Source organism: Penicillium solitum (assembly GCF_028829755.1).
Source record: "Penicillium solitum strain IBT 25940 chromosome Unknown utg000001l_segment0_segment0, whole genome shotgun sequence".
NCBI classification, from domain to species: domain Eukaryota; kingdom Fungi; phylum Ascomycota; class Eurotiomycetes; order Eurotiales; family Aspergillaceae; genus Penicillium; species Penicillium solitum.
In genome coordinates this window covers 7011669-7028586 of record NW_027072121.1, presented here as the reverse complement: position 1 = coordinate 7028586, position 16918 = coordinate 7011669, and the positions used below count along the sequence as shown (strand labels likewise).

Here is a 16918-nt window from a genome sequence, read left to right as displayed (position 1 = left end):
GTTATTGCTTTATCTGCGGCATTTTTACAAGTGCTATATTTTCGAACGTTAACGTTAAAGACATTTGTTCGAGTCCTGATCAACATTGCTGCTGGAGCAACTGGCCATTTTCTACTTTTGTTGTTCAAACATCAGCCAGTATCTGATGTTGGCTGGGGGGAGCTTTCCTTTCCACTCTTGTTGCAGAAATTTTTATTTGGATACATTTTTGCGGACGTGATGTATTACAGCATACATCGTGTTCTTCATTGGAGATTGTTATATCGACGAATTCATCGCTTTCACCATGAAACTCAGCAAGATGGGCTATTAACGGCTTTGGACGTGCACCCGTTGGAATATGTCTTTGCGCAGATATCAACTGAGTTGATGTCTGCATGGATGGTTGGAGCAACTCTTCCGGAGCTTTGCTTCCTAAGCAGCGTGGCGAAGATCTTTGCGATGTATTCACATTCTCGAAGTGATGCAAAAGCTTGGATTAGTGTGATGGAGCACGAAGCGCATCATCATGACGGACGTCACAATTTTGGAGTGACTGGTTTAATGGATTGGGCTTTTGATACAATTAAATAAGGAAATTTTCATTCTCCTGCTTTATGGTTGAAAGAGGAGCAAATGTTGTCTGGGCCAATGTGGGAGGGTTGGCAGGTTTCTGGTTCGGTTGCGCAATACAAACCGATTTTGTTTTCGATATTTATTGTGAAAAGATTGATTGATCTCTCTTGAGGTCTTTCGAAGTTCGAAGATAGCATAGGAGGAAAGAAGGGAGCTGTTAAACAGAGGCAAAGGGGAGTTCGGAAGCACTTGGGAAAAGTAGGAAAGTGTAACTCTTGCTGGCAATAGAGCTATAAATGAAACTGTTCGAAGTAAATGAAGAAGGGGGTGGAACTGAAAAGGTTCTATGGTTTAATTTATTTTTACAATAAAGTTCGTGTCTGTTCATACAATGATAGATTCCTCACAACCTATACAGTAAACTTCTCCTTATTCTCCTCCAGCCACTGCTCAAGCCTTTCTGGAGTCTTGTGGGTATACTTCCACACATTGTCCACTCCAGCTTCGAAATCCGGCTCATCCCAAATGAAGCTTCTCGGTCCGGTAACAGATTCAACAAACCACCTGGCAACCGGCTCTGGAAGTCCCCTCTGCTGTATATCCTTCACTGCCTGTTCCTTTCCAACAACGGTGATCTTGATTTCCTTGCTCAGAACACAGCTAATGATACTCAAAGCATCCTTCACGGATAACCGATCTGGTCCAACCAAAGGGATGAAACTCTCCTGTGTACCATGTGCTAGAACCATCCCAATGACTTGCCCAATGTCTTTTGGTGAGATCCAGTCGAATTCGGCGTCAGGGTTTGGCAGCCTGACCTCGCCCTGCGCAATTTCATCCTTGAAATGTAGAACATTGCTCGCGAAATAAGCTGGTCGCACAGCACAGCACCGGCTACCAAAGACACTCTCAAGATCTATCTCCACTTTTGCATGGGCATATGTAACTATGTCAGAGGGTGGTGTAGCATGTCGATCGCCCTGGACGAGGAAGCTACTCAGAAGAACGACATATTCGATTCCACCTTCTTTAAGCGCCACAAAGGTAGGCCGCATGCCATCTGGAATACCTTGGATTGCATAGACAAAGGCGGTCTTGGCACCACTCTGGCGAACTGCAGTCCGGACGGTTTCAGGTTTGGTGAGGTCTGCTTGGACTTTCTCGGCGGAGATGTCACCGAGTGTCGGAATGGGCATTGAAGGATCGCGCATGGCGAGAGTAACTTTTGCGCCCTCTTGATATGCCTTAAGAGCGGCAGCCGAGCCAACGCTTCCAGTTGCGCCAAAAACAATAACATTACTAGGAGAGGCCATTTGGAGTGGTAGTGGAGTATTCTCAGTTGAGTGGAGTGAAAGGGGAAACTGACATGCTCAAGTTGTCACAGAGTATTATTCGGGGGTTTAAAATACACCAAATGGCTTGAAGGTGGGGGATACATTTCAAATGTATAACGACACACGGACCTTCGGGTCCCGATCCACCGACGAAGCCCGGGAGGAGCGAGCCGCGGAGAGCTTGGAAGGCCTGGAGAGCTCTGCGCCATAACACCGAGTGTATGGCGAGGTAGTATTTCATTGCTCATGTCTTCGTAACGTGTTTTCGTTGTGGGTTAGTCGTTGGCCTATCATTGGTCCAATGTATGAGCATAGCCACTCCGTGCAAAATATGGAACAGATCTAAGTACACGACCCGATTCACGATTAGTGCTGACAATAAAATGAAGATGCTGGTAGCCAACGGCGAATGAGCTCGGCAATTACGCTGCAGGGTACGTCTCATGGAAATTGAGATCTTCCGACTTGACAGTGCTGACCTCAGAACCGGGTTATTTCGAGACCGTGCTAGGATGAAAACATGCTAAAGTGGCATGTGTAACTATGAAGAGGGAGAGTAAAAGCCTACGAGACAAAATTCTCATTGAATATTACCTCACCACCTCTGACGGCACTAGGAAGCTTAATATACCGGAATTTTAAATCAATATTCTACCTATATTATATAGGTCTTTTGGAGCTACAAGGGGAACAATTAGCAATACTGATCTACTATGCCCCGAGTATGCAGTTTTTATTTCTCGTTTGAATAATTTACATAAGGTGTCCATGTTAGACTCTACATTTAAAATAAGTTAGCGTCTAGGGACGGAGCTAGATGTGCAGACGTTCTAATGTCTTGTAAACAAGCAGTCAGATTATTACCTATTTGGTACATATTTCGCTAACACTTCAAACATGTATTCACCGGTTGATGGCTCAAGAATACCTAGCATTGTAGATATCTGAGCTTGCCATAAGCATGGTTGCGGCACTTGGGAAGTAGGGGAAATCAAGTTAATAGGAAGAGAAATGGGCATAGATCGCTTGGTAAAATCTCAGGGTGAGGGATGAGTACCATTATGCAGTCAAGATTTTTCCTTCTTGTTCATTCAGGATTGCATACGGTATGGATTTCTGTCACGACGCCCCATAAAGCTGAAGTACCAGCTCGGTTCGCCATGTCTGATGCGGCAAGTGTTGTCATACACGTATCTTGGGGTGTCGAGAGCCCAGTACTCAGGATTCTCGTCTGGATTATTCTGCATGCAATCCAAACACAGGCCGTCGAAATAGCTTACAACCTGTCTTCGTATATACTCCACCACACGTTTCCAGGAGCGGGAGCACGCATTACATATCTTTGCTGATTCTGGATGGCCGTTTGTGATCGTGTCATCATCGAAGTTCTCCAGTCGATCAAGAATGTCTCGGACACAATTTTTGTGGATGTCACTATCCAGAGGCCTGACCCCGACTCGATGTAGTTCCCTTATGTAGAAAAAGATATTTCGTGCTGCACAATCACAATGAGCATAATCGATAGCCACGTTTGCATCTTTAAAAAGAGATCTTTGAAGAATGGTTCTGAGCCGCCCTCTAGCTGCGTTCAGTTGTTCTGTTTTCGAGTTAGAACCATTTAGCCTTGAGCTGTGAGTGATTTCAACTAACGCATGACGATAGTGGGCATATGCATTGGCTCAAAAGATGGCGAGTCTGTCGGTGCCATTTCCGTGATATGACCTGGCGTGTTGTAGATGAGTCTCTTTGACACGTGTTGGAACGCTTTTGCGTGGTCAATGAAATAGCAAGGAAATAGAAGCTGGCGATTGAAAGCCCAATCCTCCCATCTTGCGGGTTTTTCCTGGTCAATCCATTTGATCCATTGTGCGAACCAGTCCATCAGATCTTTTTTGGGATCCAGTTGATACTTGTTGCAGGCCTTGATGGTGTACCAGACATCTGCAACAGAGACAGTCTCTGGCTTGGTGTCCACTCCATGAATCTCCCCCAACATCACTTCCATGCTTTTGATCGTGTCGCCTCTGAGAGTGAGATTGCGACTTCGGATCCTTCCCACCGAGATGAGAACATTCTTTCAAAGTACGGACTGCTTGCGATCAGTTTTGAGCGATCAACGTGAAATAAGGCTGTCTTCTTCTTGTTTTCGTCTTTTCGCTCGGCTCTTCAATGACGATGAGCGTCACATCACTCGGTGTTGCGAACAAGAAGCCCATGTTGGCTGTGAGAGTTGAGAGGCAAATAACGAAGAGTAGAGTCGATGTGGTTGAGGGAAGAGGTTCAAAAAGAAAAAGAAAAAGAGAGAGGATGAAGGAGAAGGGAGAAGAGGTGTTGTCGAAGAGGGAAATATCTGTGGCAAGGAAAGAGCTGCCCACCTGCTAAGAGTATCTCAACCACTTTTCCTCTCTCAATCGCTTTCCTCTTCATCCTCTCTTCTACCGGAAAAGAACTCTGAAACCGAAACAGCTTTCAAAATGTCAGTCTCTGATCCTTTGCTAGACAGCTATAACTGTCCCGCATTTCTACGATCCTGCAACGCGTACAGAGAGTATCTCGTCAAGACCGAGGGTCGGGAGCTCACACTCCCACTTTACACGACGGTAAGTCTATATGAGGAGAATCAACTGCGAAAACTTTTACTAATTGTGTTAACAGAACTCTGCTGGTGAAATCATTGTGTACCATGGCGAGGTCTATTGTCGCGTACCGGGATGTAGACACAACCATGTCAGTGCATTTATACCAAGGCTCTCCGAATTGGCTATTAATTGAATATAGGTCCCTACCTCTGCGACTAACAACCTTCGTCAACACCTCATCAGGCATGGCCTACGCCTCTCGACGAGTGCCACAGGTCGATTGACGCAGGCCAGGAAGGATGCCGCCATGCGGTGGTACAACTCCCTGTTTGAGGCTGAAGAAGATGACGACGACGACAATAACAGCGACGACGACGACGACGACGATGCGGAGGATGACCATGCTGGGAACAAGCGTGCAAAGGAAGACGATGAGGAATATGCGGACGACGACGACGACGATGAGGACGACGATTGAGACGATGAAGATACTGCGGCAGACTAAAGTTCTCCCTCTTAGCAGATGTTGCCTCTTTCTATGTCGCCATCGAAAATTGCCGCATATGCACTAAGCTCATAAGTTATTTTACCATCGAATGAAGTGGATCAACTATTCAATATCACACGTAATTAATTTAGGACGTGAGGCCCTGACCTCGGCAGGACAGGTGTGGGCCTCACGGGCCTAGTAGGGTAATACAATAAATCCTAGGGGTTATAATGCATAGCATATGTAATTCAATATCATAAAAGAACACACAAATCCGATATCTCAACAAATCTTGAGAGAGACCCCAGGTCAACATAGGTAGCCTGGAGCTTAATCCCTATCCAATTTCAAGTTCGCTGGTAGTCTTGCCGACAGTAATCTCGATCCTGCTGATGGTCATTGTGTCGACAGCACAAGCTGAAGATTCACCAGCGCCTGCCATTAGGGAAATTAGGCCTTGTATTTTATCTGAGCTCTATAGAATTGAAATGTTTTATCCATCTTGGACACCTGCTAGTGATAGCACAGACAAGTGTTTCAAGGATGGAAACCTACGACATAAACACGGAAACAGTTCTTTGCGCCTGTCTCTAGTTATGTTCATCTTCTAGCAAATGCAGATAATGAACGTGGCTAACTACATGAGGAAGTCATTGAGAAATCCACCCATGCCTCTGTTGTCAGTTTGATTTAGTTTGTTACAAGTCAAACATCAATCAATATTCTATGGTATGGATATTAGATTACCCTGAATAAATAGAGCATCAGGATCGATCACTTGTACGCTAGAAGATTCACAGTCTAAAACGTATACATAGGAACTAGTGTGATAATAATGCTTTTCTTGTTCGTGTTAAGCGTTTCCCTAAATCTCATAATCTTTTTAATACGATTAAAGGGGGTTGTTGTATTTCTGGAAAAGCCCCTATTATTGGGAGCACTAGTTTGAACCCTGTCTGACATGTTCTTATGAGTGATTTTCTCTGAGTGCATTGTTGTGTGCGCTTAGACAATGAGGTTTAGCTCAACATTGTTGAATATGATCAGATCTATTGATATATCTCGAGACGGGCCCTATTGTCTATTGTCTATTGTCATGGTAAGAATAGAGTAAAATATAAGTGAGAGATATTCAAAAAGATAGCTAAATATAAAAATCAACCAAATAAAGAAACCATCATGTTAGACATAATGCAACTCTCAAACAATCACCAGCCCAAACAATGAATGGATATTCAAGTTTGAATATAGGAAACACTATGAATTAAACAAAGAGTTGCCTATTCATTGTTGCAGTCTTGCCTTCTTCGCGATGTATTTAAGCTCTCAAGACACCGAGAAAGACGGAGATTTCCTTGAGTTTCTTGAAATTCACTGATCTGATATTAAACTCACATGTTCGACCAACTGGTGCTGGGAGCCATTTTTACCGGCCTCAGCGGAATTGGCCTCTGGCATTCCATTCCGTTGACGGGAGTCACCCCTTCCAACTCGTTCTTTTGGCGGAGTCTCAGCTCTTTTGAAATTGCGTATTCCATTCACAACCTGCGCAAAATTCACCCTTTGATCTTCCCCGACGACGACACAATCTCAGATCACGACCTCCTTCTACAACTTTCACTCGATGTTCAACAGTATGAGAATGCCAGGCTGGCCCTGGAAAAATCAGCCGATGCAGTATCATCACTACACATCAACAACCCAGAAGTTACAACGCCCATGTTAGACCTGGGTGCTACGGCGATGCCCGTCTCGTTCTATCTGAACGACAGCTCGGCAACGCAGCCCAGCTACCAACAACTGCAGCAGTCTCACTTAGTCCAGACTAACACGCCGTATTTCACTGTCATGGCTATGCTCGTTTTCGTCATTCTCACAATGCAAATAATGGGATTTGGGGTGATGAATAACATCAAGCAGCACGTCGAGGATTTGCAATACGATTATATTGACCGAATGAGCGGCGTGCAAGAACAATTCCGTATCTTGATGTTAGAGATCCGACAGTTTCGAAGAGAAAATGAACAAGTACGACCTGTTTTCGTTCACTTGGCAGAGTCCATCACAAACTCTTCAGCCGACCTCCAAAATTGTATGTTGCATATTGTTGGTATTATGGAAAACAAATACAAGTCCGGGATGATTGACATTGAGTCCAAATTGGACGAGGTCAGTCAACAACACCAGAATCTAATGAAAAATACTGAAAATTTCACTCAGATTCCGAGACAATTGGCTTGGCTTAACATATTGATGGCGAAGAACATGTCCAGCGACCTACCCGAAGGATTGGACCCGCCCAATTTGGATTTAAGCAAGAGCCCTACCCCCGAGCAGATGAATGGAGGTTACAATCGCAACACCGCAGAAAAACCCAACGGAATTCCCAGATTCGTGGGAAACCAGGGTGCTAAGAAGGGAAAAGGACCTCAGTGCAATGGTCAGGACTAGGGCATACGAAGATTCACATTTCATGTTCCTTTCTTTTTGAATGTCTGAAATTTTAATTAATTTCAAGGTTGGAGACAGAAAGGTTCAATCAATTGAATATTTCATTATGATTATACATGATCCCTTTTGTAAGCGACTGACAATCATGACGTGGTTCCTTCAACAAGATACTTGCGACAAGCAGTCTTCAGCATGTTGATGCGTCTCTGTGTGTGGATGAAGACTTCTCGGTACATATCCAGACTTTGCTGAACGACCTCCTGTCGAGTTTTGGTGCCCGAGCAGATCTCAACCATTCTCAATTCCATCTCCTTGCGAAGGAACGGCTTGCTGAGAGACACACTATTAGGGAGACCCTCGACAACATTGTCATACCCTTCCACAAGGGCAACGCCTAAGCGGGTCGGAATGAATTCCTGCACTGAGCTGCGGCCGCTGCCTCGTTGGTTTATGGCGACGTATTCACGTTCTTTGATCTTGGCAATATGCTCCGCCATGGTGGCATCGGTACCAATCCCGTTGGCATCCATCAGGCCAATGAGCTCGGGCTCAGTCAGATAGTTCGGAGCAGTTGTTTTGCCTTCGAAAATATTGGCTTCTGTGGGCTCAAAGAGCTCCCCCAGTTCAAACTTAGGAAGTTGCTGGCTGCTTTCCCACTTATCGTACACGTATACATCCAAGTAATTTCTCTCCAACACGATGAGGCCATTGGTGTGGAAGGATTCATCGCCATATTGAATTTCAATATCTGTGCTCTGGCCTTTGGCGTCATCAGAACAGCAGGCGAGGAATCGACGGGCAACAAATTCATAGACCTTCTTTTCATTGGCGTTCAATTGACTTGGTGAAACCCAGCTGACAGGATGAATAGGTGGATGGGCCTTGTCATTGTGACGACCAGAGCGAGGAGTCCTGAACTTGCCATCAATAAGTCTAGAGAGGCATTAGTTTTGTATATGAAAGGCAAGTCTAATAAGCTTACTCTCGAGCGTATTGACCCCATGAGCTGTCGGGGTATTGTTTTTCGACCAGTTTCTTTAGATCGATTGCTTTGTCAAACTGATCTGTCTCGGTTCTGGGATAGCTGATGAATCCCTTGGTGTAAAGTGCTTCTGCTACCTTTGAGTTTGTTAGATATCATCCACATCCAATACAAGAGTGGTTTCCTACCTTCATGATAGTCTGACTGTCCAAACGAAGAAATCGACTGCCCATCATCTGTAGGTCTACCGTAGTCAAGGGCAACGGCCGCCATTTGCTTGTAGGTTTCTGGTTCACTTTCGTGACTTTGGCTTGCTTTGCAACCAAACATCGCTCTAACATCATCGTCACAACTGCTCGGTCAAATAAATGTACTCGCTTCCAGAGAAAGTTGACCTTCTTGCCTTCACAGCTGAGTATGACCTTGATGCCCCAAAATGTTTCTGGTTTGAAATTCTGGACTCTCAAGTATCGGTCGACGACGAATCCCAAAGTAGGAAATTGACAGGATCCTAACTTGTCAGTTGGTTTACTAGTATCTATAATGAGCAACAACTTACCATAACTGATAACCTTTTCCTTCAAAGCTGCCACTACTGTTTGTAGTTGTAGAGTCTGTAGGCGGGTGAATGCAGCACCGATTCGAAGATCCAGCTCGATTCTGGCAGCCACAGCACTGGCCTGATACTCGTCGAGATTGACTGGTTCTAGAGCAGCCCGACGAACATGTCTATACTTAGGTCAGTTTTAGTAGACACAAAAAAATAATCAACACTACTTACGCGCTTTCTGTGTTGCTGAACTTGGCTCGCTTAACCTCGATCCGAGCATTTCCTGCTTTTGCCTGATTACGGACTTCAGAACCGATGTGCTCACCTTCGCGATCACAATCGGTCCAAATAAATAGGGCTTTAGAGTACTTGGCTTGGTTGCGGATGTTCTCCGCAATTGGTAGCTTGTCCTAGTGAAGATATCAGCATACAGTCAAGACAGCTGCTGGAAATTTCCCACCTTGTCAACAGTCTCTTGAACAGGAGCCTCGAATAGTGACCCTGGAGGACAGGACATCCAGCCTTTGTACTGGCGATCAAAGTCCAGGCCAGTCAGATGGCCCACTACGCTGGTCATGGTGACCGAGCAGTTGCCCCAGGCACCACCAAAATTGAACTCAAATTCATAGTTCTTGACATACTGATTCCCTCGAATCGCATGCTATGCTTGATGTTAGCTGGATTCATCGGAATTCTTTAAAATGGAACCCACTGTCTGAAAAGCACCTCCCGACAAGTGAGTGGCCACTGCGCGGGCAATGGCAGGCTTCTCGGCCACACACAGGATTTTGCGAGCCATGATGAGCCCCAATCTAGATCACATGGAGTTCATCGTGGTGGTGGCCTTGAATGTCCTGATGTCGATCACATCTTGTTCTGGATGGCTCGGACGCGAAGAGATGGGATGCCTGAGACGCGCTGTTATGCCTGAGGCATTTATTCCCTTTTAGGCACGCTATTCCCAATCAGGCAACTACTGGCCAACATACCCGACCAACTCCACCGGAGCAAACGGTTTTGTTTTACTTTTCTCCTGCGGCATTTTGATCCTATATAGCACAGCAATGGTGTCTTTACCACTTCCCCGTTTGGAGTCCCTTTTGGATTATACCTCGTTTCAGCTTACTGTTCTCCCCTACTTGACCCAGTTGCAATGGCTACCCGACAGCTTGCGCGAAGCTGGTACCGATGTGTATAGCTTGCGAGCTGTCTATCTAGCTACCAACCCCCTCGTCTCTGCGCTTGCTTTTGGTGGAGCTCTGGCTGGCTTGCTTTTTATCGCGGCCGAGATCAACCGGAACTATTCACAAATAGACCGGTTTTGGAGTATTCTCCCCGCGCTGTACAATGTGCATTTCGCCGTCTGGGCTCGTTTGTCCGGCATTCAGACCCAGACTTTGGATACAATCGCTGTCATCAGCGTTCTCTGGAGTGTAAGTTGGATATTCTTCCCAGTCTCTACATATGCTGACGAATTATGGAATAGGTTCGCTTGACTTTCAACTACTGGCGCAAAGGAGGATACTCGATTGGCTCGGAAGATTACCGCTGGCAGATCGTGCGCTCTAAAGTGAACAATAGCTTCCTTTTCATGATCTTCAACCTCGGATTCATTGCAATCGCTCAGTCGCTACTGCTCCTTCTCGTCACTGCTCCCACCTACATTTTTGTTGTCGCCGCATACAACCAGGGAACCGATACCTTTGGCCTTCCTGACTTGGCCTTCTCTCGTGCTGCGTTTTTCTTCATCATTATCGAATTCTTCGCCGACGGGCAGCAGTGGAAGTTCCAATCCGCTAAAAAGGAGTACCAAACCAACGCGCGCATTCCTGAGCCTTACAAGGACCAGTTTTCCGCTGAAGATCTTGAACGGGGCTTTGTTGTCAGTGGCCTCTGGTCTTGGTCGCGACACCCCAACTTTGTTGCCGAGCAGGCCTTTTGGTTGACCATGTATCTGTGGTCCTGCTACCGCACCGAGACTTACTACAACTGGGCCGGTCTGGGTGCTTTGGGATATCTTGCTATTTTCCAGGGAAGCGTGCGTCTAACTGAGGCTATCACCGCTGGCAAGTACCCCGAGTACAGCGACTACCAAGCTCGTGTTGGCAGGTTTATCCCTCGCTTGTCTGTCAAGGCAAAGACTACCAAGAAGACTAGCAAGAAGAGCACTTAATGTGTTGGTTGATATATAAGCAGAGGATGATGAGGATCTTTGCTATATGGGTGGACGTGTTGGTCCTGTGATTTTCTGCACTTTCTTACCATTTTACCTCAAACTATCGATTTTGACACAATGCACACTATTTTTTAATACGTTCAGGCACTAATCACTCATCGCAACAGACTGAAAACATGAGATACATATTGACAGGACTTCTTAAAGACATGGTCACGCACCACAATTCTTCGTGTAACGAGCAACTTGCATGCGACGTGCTTGTTCTGCTTCGATGATTGGGAAGAGTCCTCTGAAAGTGCATATTGCAACATTCATTTTCTCTTTATCTTCGAATTTCCCCACCAGCTCAGAGACCCAAGCCTCCCACTCCGGACCAATATTAGCCAAGATGAGCTGGCACCATAGCCATTCGTTGGTTCCGTCTCCTCTCAAATGGTTACGATTCTTTCCGCGGCCATTGTGTTTCCCTCCATCGCCACCATATTTCTCTCCGTGGTTACATTGAATCGCTCGGCTGCACAACACCATCTTCTCTATGTATTCTTTTAATGACGCACAATCGTCATACTTAATACCTATGATATCACGTAGGCCCTTGACCGAACGCATCTTCATGGGAACGTCTCCCCCATACGTTCTCTCCAGAAATTGCCACGTCTCCCGTGCGTCCAATTCCCCCAGAGCACACAGTTCCCATCGTATGGGGTGTGACACATTGCTGAAAACCATCATCCAAAGATTCAGGTTGGACTGAATGCCTTGTGTGCTCAAGTCGATGTGCGTCGACACTTCAAGATCAGCATCAGTGATCCACAATCCTCCGCACTGCTCAAGGCTCTTCTTCATCCGGTCCGCCCAATCCTTGTAGTTCTCCGGGCCGAGGAGCTTTTCTTTCAAACAGTCCGGACTGTAGAATCGGGAGATCGTGTCGTGCGAAAGCTGATAGGGTTGTTCAGTGGTATGCCAATATTGATGAGACTGCTCCAGTGTTATCATCCTGTGTGGAGTAGTATAAGTGTCTGGGGCCAGGGTCTGTCTACTTTGAGATACAGCAGTCCTGCTTGATTCGCTGCTGCCAGTCTGAAAACAGCCGGGCTGCTTTCTCCTCGCTGGATCGTGCCAAACACGGTCGAATGCGCGGATAGCATCGCTCGTCCACTCCGTCTCGACTTTTGGGCTGCTCTTGTCGGAACTTGTGTCATCACTGAGTAAATCCCAACTATTCTCGTCTCGAAGTGCAGGGATAGGCAGCATCTTCGATGAATCGGGATCCCGGTCTGAAGCTCTGACAGATGAACTATTGCCCGAGGACAGGAAAATGTTGATTTAATTGGCGTTCAAGGGCTAGATGTTTCCCCTTGGAGTGTAATGCTCTCGTATGAACTTAGCTATAGGGTTTGGGGGATTGGACTATATTGCTAATAGACTGAGTGCCATAAATGTGTTCTTGATCAGTCTTTAGCTCTTTCATTTATATAGATGCCGTCTTCATAGCTAGACCGTTTGTCCTCTTTGCCTTGAGTCTCTTTGTGGGTTTGTATGCACTACTACGGCAGGTTTTAGACAATTTTTGCCAGGCTATATACTATATATAGTATACCTTACTATATATAGTAAAAGATTATATATATATATACTCTTATATATATATATAGTTTATCTTTCTCCGATATTATCTATATATCTTACTATGACCTCCCTAGATAAGATATATCTCCCTAAGCTTAGGGGCTCGGAGAACTATATTATATGGTCAATTAGGGTTAAAGCTGCCCTAATAAAAGAAGACCTATATATGCCTATTGAAGCTTCTTCAACTGGCGTAAAGAATAATAAAGCAATCTCGCTTTTAAAGCTTTATTGTGACGATGGCCCCCTCCTATATCTAAAAGATATAGAGAGTGCTCAAGAGGCCTGGCTTCGTTTAGAAGCCCTATATAATCCTAAAGGATTTACTACTGAATATTTAACCCTAAAAGATTTCTTTAATACTATATTGAATGATTTTCATTCAATGGAAGAATATCTTAATAAGAAGCATCAAATTAAAAGGTTATACATAGAAAAGTATACACCTAAAAAGAGCACCCAAAAGAGCATCCAAAAGACATGACAAAGCCGTATAAGCGGCCGACTCTTCTTATCATTCCTAGAAAACAAGAGTCCTTCTATATCATTCAATATTACCGATCTCAATCTCGGTAATGACCTTTTAGATGGGAGAAGCCGAGGAATCAATCATATGGGTCCCTAGAGTTGAGTATATAGGTGAGAGCAAGGTAAAATAGGCGGTAAACGAATTGTATGGGTTGGCGCGATGGCATCTAAAACCAGCCGTAGCCCTACCTGTATGCACTAGTCTTTATTCACAATGAAGAATTTTTGAATTGAATCAACTTCCTTGGATGGGTGTTTGAGACATACCTCAAAGGGAACAATTGAGGATAAAGCGCAAGACATTGTCATGTCTCGGACGTGTCACTGCCATGAAAGGAGATTTTGATACCTTATTAGCCAATGAGTCTGATACAACGTTATTCGGTGAGTTTTACACGAGTCATTCAACAATATTTACGCGTAAGAGACATGAACTTTCAATCTAAGACATGTTTCAAAATAATTCCCTAATATACACTCAGTACAAGTTGTACAGATCCAATTAGACACGGAGATGGAAAGAGGGGAAAAAGGACGAGAGAGAGAAAAAAAAGGAAGCGATCTTCTTATTGAGCACGAGGGAGGAAAGGGAGAAAGGTGTTGCGGATGAGAGTAGACAAAAAGACAGGATGAGAGAGGAGAAGAAACGGGATATGCAATCGATAAATACAAAAAGAAGAGAGGCTACAGTGATATAATGCCTCCCAAAATTGAACCAAAACCAAACCAAAGCGCAGGAATGCAAAGAAACACAATCTCCTAATCTATGAAGGAGGGATAGGTGTCTCGTCCCGGCCATCCTTACCAGAGGATTGTTCGGGGTTCTGGTAGTCCGGTGGGGCAATGGTCTGGCCGCCCTTGCCATCGAAGTACTTGGCGAACTCGCCAGACTCAGGGTAGGGGCGCGGGCCAAGGAGACGGATGAGGTCGTCACGTCCAAGAACCTCCTTAGACAGAAGTTCCTCGGCAACAATACCAAGCTCCTTCCGCTTCTCGGTCAGGAGGTCGCGACACTGCGTGTGGGCCTCTTCGATGATACGGCGCACCTCGAAATCAATAGAGCGGGCAGTATCCTCGGAGAAGGGCTTGTGGAGTTGTTGCTGTGCGTCATCCTCGTAGTAGATGTAACCAAGCTTGGACGACATGCCGAACTTGGTCACCATGGCAGTAGCCATGCGAGTGACCTTGTTGAAGTCATCACTAGCACCGCTGGTCACGGTTTCGAAGTGCAGCTCTTCACTGACACGACCACCCAGAGTCATGGCCATGCGGTCCATCATCTGGTTGACGTTCATCAGATATGTATCACCGCCAGCCGGGAGGTATTGGGCATATCCAAGTGCGCCTTGTCCGCGAGGAATGATCGAAACCTTCAGCAGCGGGTCAGCCCACTTGAAGTACCAACCGCAGATAGCGTGGCCAGCCTCGTGGTAGGCGACGGTCCGCTTCTCCTCGGGAGAGAGGACAAGGGACTTCTTCTCCAATCCACCAATGACTCGTTCAATGGCTTGCTCGAAGTGTCTCATGACGACCTTGTCTGCGTTTTCACGGGCAGCTGCAGGGAGAAATTGTTAGCTTTGACGAAACACAGCGAAGAGGGTATGCATAAAAACCTACCAACAAGAGCTGCCTCGTTCACACAGTTGGCGATATCAGCACCAGCGAAACCGGGAGTCAGAGCGGCGAGTCTGCCCTCCATGTACTCCAGGTTCTCGTCGGTGACAATCTTCTTCAAGTAAACACGGAAGATCTGCTTACGACCGTCCATGGTAGGTCGGTCAATGGAGATGTGTCGGTCGAATCGTCCGGGACGCATCAGGGCCTTGTCGAGAACATCCGGTCGGTTGGTACCGGCCAGGACAACCACTTGCTCAGAGGTATTGAAACCATCCATCTCAGTGAGAATCTGGTTGAGAGTGCTTTCACGCTCATCGTTTCCACCACCAACGTTCGACTTTGCTCGGGACTTTCCAATCGCATCGATTTCATCAATGAAGATGATGCAAGGGGTGTTCTTCCGGGCATTGGCGAAGAGATCACGGACACGAGAGGGACCGACACCGACAAACATTTCGACGAATTCGGAACCACTGACACTGTAGAAAGGCACGCCAGATTCACCAGCAGTGGCCTTAGCCAGCAATGTCTTACCAGTACCGGGGGGACCTGAGAGGATGGCACCACGGGGAATCTTTGCACCTAGCTTCTCGAACCGCTCGGGTTGCTGGAGGAAGCTAACAAATTCCATGATCTCAACCTTGGCTTCGTCCATGCCCGCAACGTCGGAGAACTTGATCTTGATATCGGTCTCGTGGTTGAAGCGCTTGGCACGGCTCTTTCCGATGCCAAAGATTCCACTCTGGCCGCCGGCGCCGCCACCGGCACGCCGGGACATCCAGAAGACACCACCAAGGAAGAGAAGAGTAGGAGCCAATGACATCAAAACGCCACCCCATGGGGTTTCATCGTGATAGGCGACAGGGATACGTTCATGCGAGGGAATACCGAGTTCATACTGAGCTGCCTCGATCTTCATCTCGAAGCTGTCGACAGAACCAATGCTGAAGAAGACATAGGAGGCAGGCTGGCCATTTGAATCGGCTTGAGTCGCAGCTTCGCGGTTGAGATCAACCCGAACCTTGGTGTGGTTCAAGACGGTCAATTTCTCCACGAGGCCCTTCTCAAGGTAGTTGGCCCGGAATTCTTGCCAAGTGATTTCCCTGCCCCCACTTTCACCAGGGAAAAAGCTACGGTAGGCGTAGTATGTGACGAGAGCGGTAACGAAGAATGAAACGGGATCGAAGCGGAACTCGAGGACCTTGCCCATGTTCGGGGGCACCTTGCCCTTCTTGTCGCCCTGCTGCTTCTTCTGTTGCTGCTGGTCCTTCTTAGGATCTTGCTTTTCCTTGGTATCCTTTTCCTCCTTAGGATCCTTGTCTTGCTTGGGATCCTTTGGTGGTTGTGCGTTGGGTTGCTGTCCTTGTGGCGGCTGCTCGGAGTCCTTATTGAAGCGGAGGCTAGATTCTTCGTTGCTTTTGGCTGCATCACTGCGTTTTTCGAAGGGGGTGCGCAAGTCTGCGATACCGCGCTTTGCGAGTTCTTCCTGTTTAGCTAGACGCTCATCAGCATGGTAAGCCGAGACTTGCCACAGGAATCGCGTCATCTTAATACGATCCATTAATGACGGTTCTTGATTGGGATCGATGTGCGCCCTGACTTCCGGTGGAAGCCCATTGCTCATGAGATAGTTCCGGACATTGGTACGTCGCTCCACGTCCATATCCGCCAACCATTCATCCACAATTTTCAATTCAGCTTCAGTGAGAACACACTTCGGCTTCTTTGTTTGATCATTATTGCGGCCATCTGATGTGTTGTTCCGGCCGTTGTCGTTGGGAGGTGTCGGACCTTGCGTGGAGTAGGTTCTAGCGCGGCTTGATAAAACCAGAGAGGAGAGTCTTGATGGTCGCAGAAGCACGGAAGTCAGCCCCGTGCGACCGGTAGATTCCGCGGCTTTCCTCGAATAGCGAGCGAGATTGCCTGGCCGTCGGAGTAAGGTAGCCATGGTCGAGGAATGGGAGCCCCGAGGGCTACGAGGGCGGGGGTAAAAGGTGGTCAATCGAGTTTAGAGGTAACGGATG

General features: G+C 46.6%; 8 protein-coding genes across 8 annotated transcripts; 3 read left to right on the top strand and 5 right to left on the bottom strand.

Annotated features, from left to right (window-relative positions):
- Window positions 1–965: 965 nt before the first annotated feature.
- On the bottom strand, window positions 966–1868 carry N7455_002670 (uncharacterized protein; the record flags this gene model as incomplete). The annotated part of the gene is made up of 1 exon (XM_040953354.2): window positions 966–1868. One exon carries the CDS (start codon window positions 1866–1868, stop codon window positions 966–968), a length of 903 nt encoding a protein of 300 aa, XP_040816268.2.
- A 1112-nt stretch (window positions 1869–2980) lies between these two features.
- N7455_002669 (uncharacterized protein) lies at window positions 2981–3894 on the bottom strand (the record flags this gene model as incomplete). The annotated part of the gene is made up of 2 exons (XM_040953291.2): window positions 2981–3486; window positions 3540–3894. The coding sequence occupies 2 exons, from the start codon at window positions 3892–3894 to the stop codon at window positions 2981–2983; spliced, it is 861 nt and encodes a 286-aa protein (XP_040816315.2).
- A 469-nt stretch (window positions 3895–4363) lies between these two features.
- N7455_002668 (uncharacterized protein) lies at window positions 4364–4946 on the top strand (the record flags this gene model as incomplete). Its single annotated transcript, XM_040953236.2, has 3 exons — window positions 4364–4489; window positions 4545–4616; window positions 4668–4946. 3 exons carry the CDS (start codon window positions 4364–4366, stop codon window positions 4944–4946), a joined length of 477 nt encoding a protein of 158 aa, XP_040816313.2.
- Window positions 4947–6353: 1407 nt separating this feature from the next.
- N7455_002667 (uncharacterized protein) lies at window positions 6354–7409 on the top strand (the record flags this gene model as incomplete). Its single annotated transcript, XM_040953399.2, has 1 exon — window positions 6354–7409. The coding sequence occupies one exon, from the start codon at window positions 6354–6356 to the stop codon at window positions 7407–7409; it is 1056 nt and encodes a 351-aa protein (XP_040816239.2).
- A 143-nt stretch (window positions 7410–7552) lies between these two features.
- On the bottom strand, window positions 7553–9740 carry N7455_002666 (DNA topoisomerase 3; the record flags this gene model as incomplete). Its single annotated transcript, XM_040953430.2, has 7 exons — window positions 7553–8342; window positions 8392–8528; window positions 8580–8902; window positions 8951–9120; window positions 9173–9351; window positions 9402–9602; window positions 9654–9740. 7 exons carry the CDS (start codon window positions 9738–9740, stop codon window positions 7553–7555), a joined length of 1887 nt encoding a protein of 628 aa, XP_040816360.2.
- Window positions 9741–10005: 265 nt separating this feature from the next.
- On the top strand, window positions 10006–11114 carry N7455_002665 (DUF1295 domain protein; the record flags this gene model as incomplete). Its single annotated transcript, XM_040953234.2, has 2 exons — window positions 10006–10374; window positions 10428–11114. 2 exons carry the CDS (start codon window positions 10006–10008, stop codon window positions 11112–11114), a joined length of 1056 nt encoding a protein of 351 aa, XP_040816107.2.
- A 216-nt stretch (window positions 11115–11330) lies between these two features.
- Window positions 11331–12374, bottom strand: N7455_002664 (uncharacterized protein; the record flags this gene model as incomplete). Its single annotated transcript, XM_040953397.2, has 1 exon — window positions 11331–12374. One exon carries the CDS (start codon window positions 12372–12374, stop codon window positions 11331–11333), a length of 1044 nt encoding a protein of 347 aa, XP_040816318.2.
- Window positions 12375–14041: 1667 nt separating this feature from the next.
- Window positions 14042–16842, bottom strand: N7455_002663 (uncharacterized protein; the record flags this gene model as incomplete). The annotated part of the gene is made up of 2 exons (XM_040953362.2): window positions 14042–14832; window positions 14895–16842. The coding sequence occupies 2 exons, from the start codon at window positions 16840–16842 to the stop codon at window positions 14042–14044; spliced, it is 2739 nt and encodes a 912-aa protein (XP_040816166.1).
- Window positions 16843–16918: the final 76 nt, after the last annotated feature.